Below are 17,291 nucleotides of genomic sequence, written 5' to 3' on the forward strand. Positions count from 1 at the left end.
AAGAGGAAACTCAAAGACTTTGGCCACCTAATGAGAAGGAAGGACTCCCTGGAGAAGAGCTTCATGCTGGGAACGATGGAGGGCAAAAGAAGAAGAAGGGGACGGCAGAGAAGGAGGTGGCTGGATGGAATCACTGAAGCAGTCGATGTGAGCTTAAATGTACTCCAGAGGATGGTAGAGGACAGGAAGGCCTGGAGGAACGTTGTCCATGGGGTCACGATGGGTCGGACATGACTTCACAACTAACAACAACACAACTTTTCCCATCACATTTGTTAAGTGAATCACTGCAGTTCTTAAATTAGTAACACGGTCGTTAAGTGAATCTGGTTTCCCCATTGACTTTGCTTGTCAGGAGGTCACAAAAGCAGATCACATGACCCCGGGACACTGCAACCGTCATAAATGTGAGTCAGTTGTCAAGCATCCAAATGTAAATCACCCGGCATGGGGATGATGCAACATTCATAGGCGTGAAAAATGGTCATAAGGGTGAAAAATGATCTTAAGTCACTTTTTTCCCAGTGCTGTTGTTAAGTTCAAACGGTCACTAAATGAAGTGTTGTAAGTGGAGGAGTCTTCCTGTGTTGTTTTTCCTCCCAATTGCACAAAATCTGAGCAATCTTGTACAATATTTTGCAAGGCAATATGTGTATGTTCACGCACAATATTAAAAAAAAAACGTGCTAAAAGGTACACCCGATCCTTCAGCAGGCTGCGTGGTTTGATTTAAACAGATGTCCAAAGAACAAAAGAGAACATTGTACAAATGCTCTTCTTAAGATTTACTTTTGACAGTGAAAAAAAGAGAAACCTGTTTTTCTGCTTGTTTTGTTTCCCCCAAAATGGCCCAGTTCCATGAAGTGACTTCACCAAAAATCTCAGGAAACAGCCTTACCAAATCAGAAACTGATTCGCTCCCTAACGCAGGTCTCTCTGCATGGCAGAATTACAAAGCCCATCATCCCTGGCCCAGTGGCTAAGTGCCTGGAGTTTGGTCACTTGACTCTGAGGGGGGACCCCACTGTTGGAACTTCGAATCTGGGTGGTTTCATGTAGGTTTTTAGTATCAAAAACGTCATAATAAATACAAGGGGAGCTGCAGTTAAACTGTACACGCAAATACAGATTAACAGAGTTGGAAGGGACCTTGTAGGTCATCTAGTCCAACCCCCACCCAGTAGACCCTACACCATTCCTGACAGATGACAGTCCACATCTCTTCCTGAAAGTCTCAAGTAATGAAACTCCCACAACTTCTAAAAGCAACTTCTGTTCCATGGGTTGATTGTTCTCACTGTCAGAAAATTCCTCCTTATTTCCAGGTTGAACCTCTCCTTGCTCAGTTTCCATCCATTGTTCCTTGTCTGGCCTTCAGGTGCTTTGGAGAATAGCTTGAGCCCCTCCCCTCCGAGGCAGCCCCTCAAATATTGGAAGGCTGCTATCATGTCTCCCCTGGTCCTTCTCTTCACTAGACTTGCCATGACTAGTTCTTTAAACTGTTCATCCTATGTTTGAACCTCCAGTCCTCTAATCATCATGGTTTCTCTTCTCTGCACTTTTTCTAGAGTCTCAACATCTTTTTTTTAACCTACATAAAACAATAACAATTTTTGGATTGAGGGGTCCTTGGTTTTGTTTTTTTGTAGATGTTTCATTACCCAATTAGGTAACATCATCAGTGCAAGTAAGGAAGGGGAATTGCTTTCTATTTACGTATATTCTAGTGGCTTGCCCCAGTAGTGAAATTCAATTTTTTTATTACCCATTCTATGGGCGTGGCTTGGTGGGCATGGCAGGGGAAGGATATTGCAAAATCACCATTCCCACCCCACTCTGGGGCCAGCCAAAGGTGGTATTTGCTGGTTCTCTGAACTACTCAAAATATCAGCTAAACTTTCTCCGGAACCTGCTGGATTTCACCCCTGTCTTGCCCTCTCAGTGTTGAGGGGATGGTTGTGGAGATTGCAAATGAGCATATATTAACACCAAGATTAACAATCAGACCATCAATCAAGCAGTCAACAATACACAAGCCAATAGCAATAGCCGAACCAAAGAAACTCCAAGACCACTTCCATCAACGCTGAGAAGGCAGACCACTAGAATATAAACTGAGAGCACACCCCGCTCCAGGCTAGCACTGATGATATTATCTATTTGGGTAATGAAACGTCTGCAAGAGAACAACCAAGCTCAGAGAGCACCAAGGACCCACAATTCAAATCCTGAACAACAAATATTCTCCTTTAACAGTTGTTGGGTTTCCAAAATTGCATTAAACCAAAATCCTGGTGGCCTGATGTAAAGGGTGAGGCCTTTACAAATGACCTTAAACAGCAAATAAAGCCCCCCTCCCCCCAACTCCCCCCCCAAAAAACATTTAGGCCTTGGTCCAGTATGTCACAAACTTTTAAAACTTCCAGGTGTATAGATTTCAACTCCTCAAATTCTCATTGACGGCGATGATAGCTGTGAAATTCTGAGATCTGGAATCCTGGAGTTTACAAATGTTGAGACACATTGCTTTAATCATCATGGGGACACAAAGCACTAAAGGTAAAGGTTCCCCTGGCACATATGTGCTAGTCGTTCTTGACTCTAGGGGACAGTGCTCATCTCCGTTTCAAAGCCGAAGAGCCAGCGCTGTCCGAAGACATCTCCGTATTCATGTGGCCGGCATGACTCAACGCCAGAGGCACACGGAATGCTGTTCCTTTCCCACCAAAGGTGGTTCCTATTTTTCTACTTGCATTTTTACATGCTTTTGAACTGCTGGGATAAGTAACGGGGGCTCACTCTGCTACACGAAGCTAGGGATTCGAATCGCTGAACTGGGGACCTTTTTGATCGACAAGCTCAGCATCTTAGCCACTGAGCCACCACGTTCCATTGTAATGTCCTCGATTTACAACAGCATTTTTTACGTGCTTTCAAACTGCTAGGTTGGCAGAAACTGGGACTTCCAGCTGGGACTAGGGATTCGAACTGCCGACCTTTCGATCATCAAGCTCAGCGTCGTGGCTACTGAGCCACCGCATCATTAAGAGCAACACAATTAAATGAAAGAACATCTTACTTTTAAAAACCTAGCATAGCACGATAATTACCAGGAATATGGTCACAACCAGCTAGATAACCAACCTTTTAGCTAAATCTTTCCAGCCTCTTTTCTTGAAACGTGAGCTACCCTGCCCTACTGCGTTCTCTGCCTTTGTTGCAAGAAACACCTCTGGGTTAAGATCTTATCCTGATATCTGATATTCCATCGCTTGGGGCCAATATTCTCCGTAAAGGGTTCGTGCCTGGGTGTTATATAAGCATTCAGGAAGTATGAACCTGTGGACTTTTAATTCCTGGTTTGGAAATATATATATATTCCCTGTATTTGGTTTTATGTATGTATGTATGTATGTATATGTATGTATGTGTGTATATATATATATATATATATATATATATATATATATATATATATATATATATATACACACACACACACACACATACATACATATATATACACACACATACATACATACATACACACACACACACACACACACACACACACACATATATATATATATATACACATACATACATACATACATACATACATACATACATAAAACCAAATACAGGGAATTTTTTGACTTACAAAACCAATTAGAAGCAGAATTTCCGTCATTAAACAAATGCTGTTCGGGGAGCCACATATGATTTTATGACCTCTTTTGCTGTGGTCGCTAAGTGACTCGCTCAGTTAAGTGAGCCGCATGGTTGTTAAAGGAATTTGGCTTCCCTCATTAGGTTTTGCGTGTTGGAAGCCAACTTGGAAGGTCATGGATGGTGATCGCATGGCCACAGGACACTACAACTGACATAAGTACATGCCAGTTGCCAAGCTTATAAACTCTGATCACATGACCAAGCGGATGTTGCAATGGTTGCAAGTGTTGAATACTGGTTCTACGTCCCCTTTTTTCAGTGATGTTGTAACTTTGAACAGTCGCTGAGTGAATGATTGTTAAGTCAAGGGCTGCCTGTAATACCAACAAAGTCATCAGTCTCCTTACCTCTCCATTTTGTCCATATTTGATTTCATACATCAAAACCAACCCATTGGGGTTAACCGGCTCGGGCCACTTCAGATATATGGTGTTTTCCTCCTTCCCTTCCCACGTTACACTTCCTGGAATGTTATCAGCCCCTTCTGTGGAAAGTGAGCACAAGAGAGGATTTCATTTATTTGCATCCCATCTTCCTCGTCCCTATTTGCCCCACCACAACAACAACAACCCTATGAGATGGGTTGGATGGAGAAAGAGTGACTGGCCCAAGGTCACCCAGCTGGCTTTCATTACTAAGGCGGGACGAGAACTCACAATCTCCTGGTAGTGATAGGCCCAGAGTCACCCTGCCAGCTTTCCTGCCTAAATGTCCTGCCCCCATCGGAGTCTGAATCTGCGGGGGAAGATCAACTGAAACAAAAGCCGACAGAGACCGAGAAGGCGGCTCCGTTGGCCTTGGAGGAAACTCGGGGAGGAGCAGGAGAGACAGAGCTCAGGCAAAAAGCAAGGACCACCCACTCCTGATCCTAGAGCACGGAGAGAAGAGAGAAGGTGAGAACAACGCAGACTGAGCTGGCTATGAGGGAGGAGAGTGCCCCGCTCCTCTTCACAAGGCACACCTGGGGACTGAGATTTAAGGAGGGGCATTTGTCAGGAACAAGCATTGAATCTGTGGAGCCTCGTGTGCACTTTGTCGATACCTGGAAATTACTGGGCTTGTGAGGCTTGGCCGGTTCACCTGCTTTGCTGAACTTCTTGCTCTGGTTACTGTTTGGCTAACTTTATTTATTGGACTGCTCACAGAAAGAAGCTGCTGAAGGTGCATGAAACAGCTTTGCTCCAGTACTTGTAGTAAACGTGGGGATGTTTGGGGGCAAAGTTGGAGCAATAAAGAGGAGTTAGACCTGTTCTCTGGCTGTGGTGCTTTCATGCCACACCCCGGGTCATCACACTAAGGCAGGACTACAATTCACTATCTCCTGGCGATTGAGCTAAAGTCACCCAGCCGGCTTTCCTGCCTAAAGTGGGACTAGAACTCACCGTTTCCTGGTGATAGGCCCAAAGTCACCCAGCTGGTTTTCATAGCTAAAGCAGGATTTGAACTCACAGTTTCCTGCTTTCTAGGCTGGTACCTTAACCATTAGTGGCATCAAAGTGGCTCTTTGATTGAACTCTAAATCAGAGCTGAGATCTAAAGTGGCATACCTTTGAACCAATTTAACCTGGAAGTTACATATTTCACCAAAAAAGGAAGTTTTTTAAAAAAAAACAGGAACTTTTAGGCAGCTTACAGCAATAAAAAGGAAGACATGAAAAGCGCATAAACTGAAGGAAAATAAGAGAACAATAAAATAAACAATGAAATAAACAATGAGAATACATCAATATGATAATCATTACCTTATTCTATTACCTTATTCTATTACATCAAACAATTTCAAGGAACCACGCAGTAGCTCTCAGCATTCAGCTCTTCAGCTGTTTACTGAATCCCTTATTCTTCTAATCCTGCCTATACAATCTGCAATTGTATTTTGGTTGCATGCTACAATCCTTTCGAAATTTACTGACAAAAGTGAAATGTTTAAAGCGACAGAAGAGGAAAGCGATTAAATTCCTGCGGAAGGATCTCACCAATAGTATTAAATGTTATGAAATTCCATGTTGAATTTATCCTGGTTCCATCCAACTGACAGGATGTCAATCAACAGAAAGCCCGAGTCAAATGACATTGCAACGCTCTTTCTTCATCGACTCTACTCCTAGGATCAAACTACAAGGGAGTTTACGCACCAGATTGGACCATGATGCTTTCTTCAGTAACACCAGAGGTGGACTCCTACCGGTTCAGACTGGTTCAGCTGAACCGGTAGTAGTTTGGTGGCCTGGGTCGCTGGAACCGGCTGCAACCCAGGCCTGCCACGTCCCTGAACCGGTTCTCCTACGGGGCTGCCATCTTGATTTTCAGTTCTGTGCATGCGCAGAACAATTGCAATTGCACAAATGTAACCTATTTTTGTGCAAATGCGCACAGGTGCGGAGTGCACGCCTGGCATGCATGCGAGCAAAGCAAGCTGGCCCATGCAAAATTTTTGTGCACACTGAGCCGGCAGTAATGCCGTGAGCAACCTACCCGAGTAACATTTACACTAAACAAAAGATGAGAGATTGGTACCTGCTGGCATTGTCCGGGCGAAGACAAAGTTTGAAGCGCTGCAGCCCAGGCGTGCTGCTTCATGGTTGCAACTATGGATGTCAATCCGATAAAGGGTGAAAGGCAGGAGCTGGGAGATGAGGGTCCGTTCCTTTCCCTCCACCTTCGCTTCGTAGAAGGGAAACTCCATCTCACCCTCCTCCACCTCGGTCCCGTTGCTTGGATGTTCTGGAGCGATCCCGGTCTTGTTCTTACCAGCAAATGTTGTGTTTGCGACGCGGAACAAATCCCTCCTCTTCCGATCAGGTCTGGACCAAAAAATGAAAAACCCCCACCAGGCTTTAATCTCTCAGACATTCAAAGCTGCACTCCAAGGCCTCAATATTTTCAGAGAAAATAGCACCCAACGTTTATTAAAGGATTTAAAAAGCAAAAATATACGCCTTCCCTGCATGCAGCCTGAGTGAAAATAACCCTAAATCACTTAAAATTTATAATTATCACACTCCCACCTGTCAGGGTTCCAAATAGCATCCAAAATTAAATTAGAGTCCAAGGCAAAGGATTCCTCAAAGTTCCAATTTATGAAGAGAGCTTCCCGGTTTCTCCCACCCAGTTGAAAGTTCAAGATCTTTCCCCCACACCCACAAGTCCATCACATGGTCCAATCATCCACTGCCATGCTGGCAGTTCCACCCATCCAGTTCCGGTCAGGTGCAGAGGTGCAAAGACAAAGGATGACCTTGGCTTTCTAGAAAGAATGTTATTATGGTTACATAGCATCTAACTCTGTACAATCGCCCCCTCCCATTTTCCCACAATAGAAAATGCATAGTAGAATAATAGAAAGTATTGCAGGCCAAAGACCCCAAAGAAAAGATGGCTGCAGGCATGACGCCATGATTGAAGGGAGAGAAGAGGGGTGCTTGCTTTATTTTAAGGTGAGTTCAGCCAAAGCTATGAGTTTTGGTACAATTTTTGCCTCGAAATGATTTGGGGGCAATGTTCTGGGGCCCACGCAAAATAGGGTTCAAGAGCTAAGCCAGCTCTGTGGATTCAGGTTGACTCCTGATCCAAGTGAAAAGGTGATGGTGTTTTGCAAAGCCCAGGGGAGACATTTTATTAGAAAGAAAAGCCAAAATGAGATAGGACAACGATACAGACATACAGCAACTATGGAAAATACCGTATTTTTCGGAGTATAAGATGCACCGGGATATAAGGCGCACCAAAATTTTGAAGAGGTAAATTAAAAAAAAAGGTTTTGCACTTTGCAGACCTTCCCAAAACAGTCCATTTTTTTGTGAGAACGGGCCTGTTTTTTGTCAAAAAAGGGCATGAGTAGCCTTTAAGAGGCTTATAGAGTGCTCCTGGGGGCTGGGGGGGGGGCGCAAAAATGCACATCATTTTTGCAAAGGGGCCTGGGTTTTGGGAAACCAAAAATGCTGTATTCAATGTATAAGTCACACCCAGATTTTCACCCTCTTTTTTGAGGGAAAATACAGATTTCACATGAACCAGCAATGACTCCGAGCGTCTCGGTCAGCGGTGCTAATCCGGCTCAGCATAGAAAGAGGTTTATGCGATGCTCTCCTGCTCAGGAGCCTCTCCTCAAATATTAACAGTTTTATTGGGAAAGTTGCTTTTCCAAATCTCCCTAAAGCTAGCCAATTCTGAGTCATTCTGGCACCTGTCAAAGCATAGAGAAGAATGGAGGGGAGGGGGACATGGGGGACACAAAAGGTTGTTCAACGGGGAGACTCTTAGCGATGAAGAGATCTTTCAAGGGGGCTCAGCTCAGAAACAGTCCCCAGAAGGTGCTGGGTGGAGGAGAAGACCTCCTCTGACAGAGGAAATGGGGGTACAAAATTGTTGCTTGAATATGTATGCCTACCTATCCCACCAGAAGCCGTATCCTCTCCCCTCTCCCAAGCAGGGACAGGACCAAAACAAAATCCATATGAAGTGGATTGGTAGCTATTAGTTAAAATGAATTTCCTGTAAGGTACCCTGCTTGTAAAGTTAAGGGAGCTCCAGGTGTACCAACAATTCTCTCTCTCCCTCTCCCTCTCTCCCTCTCTCTCTGTCTCCCCCCCTTCCTCATGCCCAAAGACATACACACACATATACACACTAAACAGATATTTAGAAAAAGAAGAAGAAAAGAGAATGGGGGTGGATTAAGGAATAGATACAGTGAGTAGGGAATCAGAAAGGAACAAAACTAGGTGAAACAAAAGGCAGGGAGGGAGGGAGAAGAGGAAGGAAGGGAAGGAGGGCGGAAGAAAGGTAGAAGGATGGAGGAAGAAGAGGGAGGAGAGAAAGAGAAAGGAAGGGAGAGAGGGAGACAGGAAGGAAGGAAGGGAATGAGGGAGGAAGGTAGAAGGGATGGAGGAAAAGAAGGCGGGAGGAGTGAAGGAGAAAGGGAGAGAGGAAGGAAGGAAAGAAAAAAGGGGAGGGAGGAAGCTGTGCTCACATGTCACAGAAAGGGTTAAATTCAGCAGGCCCTCAGCCCCTCTCAAGCAACACCTGATGCTCAAACTCCTCTTCAAAGGCTCCTGGCCCCACTCATAGCTGCCGATGTCTTTGCCAAATCCTTCTCGCCTCTTTTATTCTCCTTGTGGAATGTAAGAATTATGACCAATGAAACCAAAGGACTTCCTTCCAAGAAATAAATGCTACCCCCCCTGGATCCCATTCGCTTCTGGAAGGTTCCCTCCTCCCCCTCACCTGGGCAAAAAGATGGCGTTGTGGAGGAAATTCTCAAAGACCTTCCGGTACTCGGCTTCCTCCTTATCGGCCTGCTTCTCTGCTTCAGTCTTTGGACAGGTGCAGCAAGGCCCTTTCTCCCCAGCAGACCCCTCCGACTTGGTGGGTTCCGTGGATTCTTCAGTATCTATGGTCCCATCAGCGTATCTCCGAATTGGGACTTTATCTTGGAAGGCAAAAGAGAGGAGGAAGAGGAGGAGAAAAGGTAAAATCAAAAGAGGTCGGTGGACTAACCCGGCAGCTGTGACGTCCCCACTGAAGGCCTTCTGACCCCAGCCATTCCTTCCCATCAGTGACGATAGCCATGTGAGCGAAGGGCTTTGCATAAAGAGGCAATAGCAACAGCACTTAGACTTATATACTGCTTCACGGTGTGTTATCGCCCTCTCTAAGCGGTTTACACAGTCAGCATCTTTGACCCCAACAATCTGGTCCTCATTTTACCCACCTCGGAAGGATGGAAGGCTGAGACAAACTTGAGCCCGGTGAGGATCAAATTCCTGGCAGTCGGCAGAATAGCCTGCAATACTGCATTCTAACACTGCACCATCACAGTTCATTCACCTGTTTTATTGCTTAGCTGACATTCCTACCACTCAACCAGGATCTACCTTCTTAGCAATAGCACTTTAGACTTATACCCCACTTCACAGTGTTTTACAGCCTTCTCTAAGTGGTTTACACAGTCAGCATCTTTGCCCCCAACAATCTGGGTCCTCATTTTAACGACCTCGGAAGGATGGAAGGCTGAGTCAACCTTGAGCCTGGTGAGATTCGAACTGCCAAATTGCAGGCAGCTAGTGGTCAGCAGAAGTAGCCTGCAGTACTGTACTCTAACCACTGTGCCACCTCAGCTCGGTTGGTCGTTAGATTCATTTCAGGAGTGTGAAGATCTGTCCGTGAATCTCAGAGACTCTGTGCCCAGTCTTTCCTTGCACAGCACCTCATTTGGAAAACATTTACATGGCAGCTTTCCAAGAGAGATAAGGTCTGTGGTCATAAATATTGCTTTGAAGGACTGTTTGCCAGGCCTTGCTGAATGCGAATGAGAGGAATTCACATTCATTTAATAAAAGAGGTTTTGTCAGGGCCTGGACTCTGCTTCGTGCTTTTGGGGGAAGCCAAACATAGGGATTGCATGCATAAATTAAGCTTTGATGCATTGTTGTTGAACTTTAAGGTAGTAGAGACTCCATAACATATTTATCTCACTTAGTGCCCTGCAGATGAGTTGACTTCCAAGATATCCCGAGGATTCCAGACCGGAAGAGGTGATCTACCATGAATTTAGGAAACTGTTTAAGGAGAGGAAAAGCTACCTCAAAGCCTGCAGGTATGCTTCCGTGTCGGTCTTACCTTTCGAGCAGTAGTTGTGCCTGTACAGGTAACTATCCTGAGGCTGCTGCTGCCACCTTACAATATAGTAGGACAGGTTGCCATTGGGGTAAGTCGGAGGGTTCCATTTCACAATCAGCTGTGAGGAGGAGTTGGAGGCCGAGATGACATCCAGAGGGATGGACGGCACTAGAAGAACAGAAGACAACCAGAGAGCTTTTAGTAGGTTTCTGCCAAGAACCTATCAGGAACTGAAGTCCACCAAAAAATAACATTCTCTTTGCAGTGCACACCTCACTCTTCCATTCTCTTCGGGTGACATCCTCAAATACATCCCAGAAACAAAGACCAGGGCATTTAATGGTCCCCAGGCCACATCTGGCCATTTGGCTGTCCCTCTCTGGACTGTGTGAGGTCAACTAGAAATTAGAAATCAAATGTAAATAACTGCACTTCGGGGGGGAGGAGAAATACCGTGTTTCCCCAAAAATAAGACAGGGTCTTTTATTTGACCCCAGAAATAAGCCCTTGGCCTTATTTTCGGGGAAGTCTTCTTATTTTTGAGGTGTAGGATGTGGCGAGTGTAGTACCCTCATGGCTTCTGCTGTGTTGCAACATTTTCAGGGAGGGCTTATTTGGGGAGGGGGGTATTTTAGTGCATGTGCTCAAAAGACCGATTGGGCTTATTATCCAGGGAGGACTTATTTTCAGGGAAACAGGATAGCTCTCAACTTACAACCACAATTAGGACTGGGATTCCTGTGGCTAAGCAGAACGGAGGTTCAGTGAGTTGTGCCGGATTTTTACAATCTGGGTTTTTTTTTGGCCACAGTTGTTAAGCCAATTGCTGCAATTGTGAAGGGAATCTGGATAACTATCCCAATTTTGATCACACGATCATAGGGATGCTGGAAAGTTTGTGTAACTTTGAAAAACGGCCGTAAGTCACATTTTTTTTCAGTGCCGCTGTAACTGAATGGTCGTTAAACAAACCATTGTTAAGTTGAGGACTATCGGTACAGGGATTTCCCAGCAAAACAAATGCTCAAGATTCTGTGCAGAGGTGAACATTTGAAAGCCAGAGCTCATGGCATCAGGGCGACACCAATTGGCTTGCCAAATGAGCCAATATCCAAAGGGATAAAATGCCATCTTTCACTGAAAATAAGCCCTATCCCAAAATAAGCCCTAGTTAAGACCCTCCTCACTACGAGGTGTACAGGGTGGGGCGAAGCACATGGGTAAAAAAATCAAGCTGGCTGGGGGGAATGGGTGTGTGTGGTGCTGCCCTACTTACCTTCGGATAGTTGCAGCCAGGCCTCGCACAACGACACCTGCCTCCCCCTGCCAGCCCACTTCTTCTGCAGCTGCTTACAGCTGCTTGTGCGTGTCACTCCAGGCCTTGTTATACAGTCAGAGGCCTTCGGGAAAGGCCTCTGCAGCCGAGAAACGGGCTCCGGATTGACGTAAGTGGCCGCAGAGGAAGTGGGCCAGCAGTGGGCTCCTGCTGGGGGGGGGCTGTTGGTGCCACCACTGCAAAGTGAGTCAGTGGAAGACATCCCCCCAAAATAACACCTGGCACCTTTTTTGGTGGCAAAAAAATATTAAAAAAATAAGACCAGGTCTTATTTTCGGGAAAATACGGAAGTAGACTCAAAACCTAAATTTTTAAATTTAATTATGATCAGAAAATACAAACTGTGCACTTTTTGCTTTTTGATATTGCAAAATTTGTTCTTTATTTCTATTCTGGCCAACCCTACATCTAACCCCAACATATTGCAGCAAGCCTCAACGTTTTAGCATAAATGCACGCCGTTGTTTTTCCAAAAACACTCAATACAAGCCCAATTTTTACATATCCCTGGCCTTTTCTTGGCTCAGTTCGGATGGATAAACATCTATAATTCTGTCACCAAGGCAGATATTATATTCTAAGCCGCCTAGGAGTTTGCCAATTAAGTGGCATACGAATGACCTTAAGCAAATAAATAAATATTATTCCCGCCCTCAGGAAGAACTTCATTCAAGATGATGAAATGCTATTGGATATTTCCCTGGGTTGATTAATCGGACAATTATCACCTCTCCACAGTGCCCAGCTTTGGAGGCAATTAAATTCTGGCAGGCAGAAGTAGACTACCAACAGCCATCAACTTTGGAAGGGTGTTTTTTTTTTTTTGATACGCTAAGAAGAAACAGAGATCCCAAGTAAGCAAACTGAAAAGGATGAACGCCAAGAACAACTGTTCATCCATTAAAACCCTTTGTCACTGAAAATCAATTCCATATGATGGCAAGAACGCCCTCTCATTTCCCCCCTTCTGCACCAAATGCTCAGCATGGATGACACCAAGAGGCCCAGGTCATAGACCCATTGGGCTTGAAGGGGCCTTGGAGGACTTCTATTTCAACCCCCTGCTCCAGGCAAGAGTCCTGATCGCATCCTGGACAAATGGTGGCCCACTCTATCTTTGAAAGCCTCCGGTGAGGGAGTATTCACAACTCCATGTGGCAAGCTGTTCCACCGATTAATGGTTCTCACTGTCAGGGAGTTTCTCCTTAGTTCCAGGTTGGGTCTCTCTTTGACAAGCTTACACCAATTGCTTCTTGACCTGCCTTCAGATGTTTGGGAGAATAGATCAACCCCTTCAGAGCCAAGGTGGCGCAGTGGTTAAATGCAGCACTGCAGGCTACTGCTAGATCAGCAGGTCAGCGGTTCAAATCTCACCGGCTCAGGGTTGACTCAGCCTTCCATCCTTCCGAGGTGGGTAAAATGAGGACCCAGATTGTTGGGGGCAATATGCTGACTCTCTGTAAACCGCTTAGAGAGGCCTGAAAGGCCTATGAAGCGGTATATAAGTCTACTGCTATATTCTTCCCTGTGAAAGACCTTCAAATATTGGAAGACAATTATCGTGTCCCCATTAATGCTTATTTTCAATAGCAATAGCACTTAAGACTTATATACCACTTCACACTGCTTTACAGCCCTCTCTAAAGGGTTTACAGAGTCAGCCTCTTGTCCACAACAATCTAGGTCCTCATTTTACCCACCTCGGAAGGATGGGAGGCTGAGTCAACCTTGAGCCCATCAGGATCGAACTGCTGGCAGTTGACAGAGTCAGCCTGTAATACTGCATTCAAACCACTGTACCACTATGGCTTCCTTCCTTCCTTCGCATTTCCATTCCTTCCTTCTCATCTTTCTTTCTTTCCTTCCTTCTCAAGCAATAGCACTTAGACTTATATACCCCTTCACAATGCTTTACGGCCCTCTCTAAGCGGTTTACAGAGTCCTCTTTGCCCTCAACAATCTGGGTCCCCATTTCACCTATCTCGGAAGGATGGGAGGCTGACTCAGCCTTGAGCTTGGTGAGATTTGAACTGCAGCAGAAGTAGCCTGCAGTACTGCACTCTAACCACTGCGCCACTGTGGCACTTACAGGCTAGGCATACCTTCTTCCCATAACCGTTCACTAGTGGGATGTTTGTTAAGTGAATTTTGCCCCATTTTAAGACCTTTTCCTGCCACAGTTGTTAAATGAATCGCTGCTGTTGTTAAGTTGGTAACCTGGTTGTAAAATGAATCTGGCTTCCCCGTTGACTTTGCTTGCCGAGATGTTGCAAAATGGGATCATGTGACCCTGGGACACCACAAATGTCAGTTGCCAAGTGTCTGAATTTTGATCATGTGACCATGGGGATGCCAAAACGGTCTTTAAGTGTGAAAAAAAGTTCCTACGTTAGTTTTTCCAGTGCCCCGTTGTAACTTTGAATGGTCACTAAATGAATTGTAAGTGGAGGTCTACCTATACAGCCTCTGATGGAGCCTGCAAACTGCCACTGAATCCTCATCAATCAAGAGGATTCATAAGAGAAGGACACCACCACCCCCAAAAGGTGCAAAGTATTTGGGGTTTCCTGTCTGGCCATCCAGTGCCCCCAGATTCTGGAATCACTCCAGTTTTGATAGCATTCAGCATTCAGATGGATAAAAGTAAATGTAAAGGTTCCCCTCGCACATATGTGCTAGTCGTTCCTGACTCTAGGGGCCTCGAACCAAAAAGGAAAAAGGAAAAAAAGGCAAGCAAAATAGTGTTTTTCCTTCCAGAAAGCCCCTATGCACACAGGTGCTGTATTTGCAAACTCCCAGCCCAGCCCGACACAATTGGGTTGCAAAATCATCGCAAAGCTTTCGGAAAACATAGGATGCGGGCCCTCTAGAAAAAGGGGGCAGGGGGGTCCCCAGTTGAATTAAAAAGATATGAAAGTTCCTGGTTTAATAGAAGGCAGGGAAAAAACTTTTTAACAAGGAGACGTTTCTTTTGCTTTTCAACCTGAAAATTTCCAGTGGAAGATTTAAGCCAGGATCGTCAAAACGAGTCGAATGTTGAGATCTCTAAGGTAAAGGTTTCCCTTGCACATATGTGCTAGTCGTTCCCGACTCTAGGGAGCGATGCTCATCTCCGTTTCAAAGCCAAAGAGCCAGCGCTGTCCGAGGACGTCTCCGTGGTCATGTGGCCGGCATGACTCAACGCCCCAGAAGGCGCCCAGAACGCTGTTACCTTCCCACCAAAGTGGTCCCTATTTTTTCTACTTGCATTTTTTATGTGCTTTTGAACTGCTAGGCTGGCAGAAGCTGGGACAAGTAACAGGAGCTCACTCTGTTACACGGCGCTAGGGATTCGAACCGTCGAACTGCTGACCTTTCTGATCGACAAGCTCAGCATCTTAGTCACTGAAGCCGCCCTTCAGGTGGATAAACCATGATGCTAATACAAATGATTCTAAAACTCAACAGTTAATTTTTTTCCTTTTTTTTTTTTTACATCTACTGCTACATTTTTCTCCCAAACTATGAATTTTGGAATTACACAAAGCTTGGATGAATGATGCATTGGAAATGAACTGCGTTTTCTGGCCATCTGCTGGAAAAATCTGTGCGAAATTTCCCATCCCAATAAAAGATGGCAAGCTACAAATTGAAGCCATGGCACAGATTTATTAAGAACGTCCCACAAGGACTTCCTAGGAAGAAAGCAGATTTATATCCTAGTATCTTTGCTTGTAGCCAAAAACTAATTATGCCAAAATACTTAAGATTTATGGCTAGTTTAAATTTCATAGAAGACATCATGAATCACTTTCCCAAATGCTCTTAGTCCTCCTTGCCCAATCAAGGCCACCAGGCAGAAACACAATTCATTTTTCTAAATTTTATCTTCACCCAGTCTAATGGCTTCTTACCTGCAGCCTTAGTGCGGATGTAGACAATCTCACTCTTCGCTCCATGAGGGTGGTAGTTCTCCATCATAGTGAGCATGACGGCTTTGACATAAATTGCATATTGGGTCCACGGTTTCAGCGGCTGCAGTAAAATCCCTGGATTGTCGTCTTTATTTGAAGGCAGGTCCACATCGACCATGTTCCAGCTGTTAGAACCACAAGCGTCCTGCCCATCATATTCTGTCACATTCTTGAAGGCTCTGGAATGGACAAGCAAGGGAGCTAGGACATGTCCATCTGATAAAACAGCTACAGAATATAATGGAATGGAATGGAATGGAACAGAACAGAATAGAATATAGGAAAGAGAATGGGGAATGGGAATAGAATAGAATAGAATGCAGTAGAGTAGAGTAGAGTAGAGTAGAGTAGAGTAGAGTAGAGTAGAGTAGAACAGAACAGAACAGAGGAAAGACAATGGGGAACAGGAATGGGAATAGAATAGAATAGAACAGAATAGAATATAGGAAAGAGAATGGGGAATGGGAATGGAATAGAATAGAGCAGAGGAAAGAGAATGGAGAATGGGGATGGGAATGAGAATAGAATAGAATAGAATAGAATAGAATAGGGAATGGGTATAGAATATAGGAAAGAGAATGGGGAATGGGAATAGAATGGAATAGAATAGAAATATAGGAATAGGACTGGACTAGAATAGATTAGAATAACTTTATTGTCACTTTGAATGTACACTAACTGGCATACATTAAAAATGAAATTTCATTGCATGGAGCTTTTACAGGATCACTACCTCCAACTTTAACTACATAATCATGACTAAATAAATAAATAAATACAAAATTATGTATATACCCACATATATTATATGACACAGAGAAACCACACAGTTTGGATGCATACATGTTTATGGCGAGAAAAAGGTATCTTGTGAGATTACCAGATGGTTGGCACAGGGAAAAAAGCACTGACAGAATGTGGTTGTCCTGCTAGAAATACTTTGAAACCTCCTCCCGGAGGGGAGCTCATTACTACTATTCCGATCAGAATTGCTGAAAAGGGAAGGACATTTCCCATCATTCCATGGTGGGAAATAGCAATAGCAGTTAGGCTTATGTAGAGCCCCATGGTGTTTTACAGCACTCTTGGCTTACAATTTCAACATATTGCTTCCAACAATCTGGGTCATTTATCAAACTTAAAGATGGATGGAAGGCTGAGTCAACCTCGATCCCTGTCAGGTCAGTATCAAACTCCAGACTGCGGGCAGAGTTTGCCTGCAATGCTGCATTCTGACCACTAGGCCACCAGGGCTCCTGAAGAGGATGGAAATTTTAACCCAAACTGTCAGGCACAAAGAATCAGGACCATACATTAAGTTCCAGTTGATTTATTTCTCACTAGCTGATAACCTGGCATTGCCCGGATATTTATTTATAGGGAGGAAGTGTCCGGACCAAATGTAATTTCTTACATTGGATTTTCCTCCCTTAGCAGAGGGATCCTCTTGTGAAGCTGTTACCATGGCATCTCCACTGCGCTGTTCAGTAGAAGCCATTTTACGGCAGTACAGTAGAAGCCATTTTGTGGCAGTAGAGTAGAAACCATTTTACGGCAGTACATTAGAAGCCATTTTACGGCAGTACAGTACAGTAGAAGCCATTTTACGGCAGTACAGTACAGTAGAAGCCATTTTACGGCAGTACAGT

General features: G+C 44.6%; 1 protein-coding gene across 1 annotated transcript in view; it reads right to left on the reverse strand.

Moving 5' to 3' along the window:
• IGF1R (insulin like growth factor 1 receptor) overlaps positions 1–17,291 on the reverse strand; it is a 225,271-nt gene that overhangs the window by 22,579 nt on the left and 185,401 nt on the right. The window contains 5 exon segments of the mRNA XM_032233352.1: positions 4,080–4,216; positions 6,250–6,536; positions 8,959–9,163; positions 10,354–10,521; positions 15,583–15,821. Coding sequence (XP_032089243.1) covers positions 4,080–4,216; positions 6,250–6,536; positions 8,959–9,163; positions 10,354–10,521; positions 15,583–15,821 — 1,036 coding nt within the window.

Source organism: Thamnophis elegans, chromosome 16, assembly GCF_009769535.1.
Source record: "Thamnophis elegans isolate rThaEle1 chromosome 16, rThaEle1.pri, whole genome shotgun sequence".
In the NCBI taxonomy this organism is placed as follows: domain Eukaryota; kingdom Metazoa; phylum Chordata; class Lepidosauria; order Squamata; family Colubridae; genus Thamnophis; species Thamnophis elegans.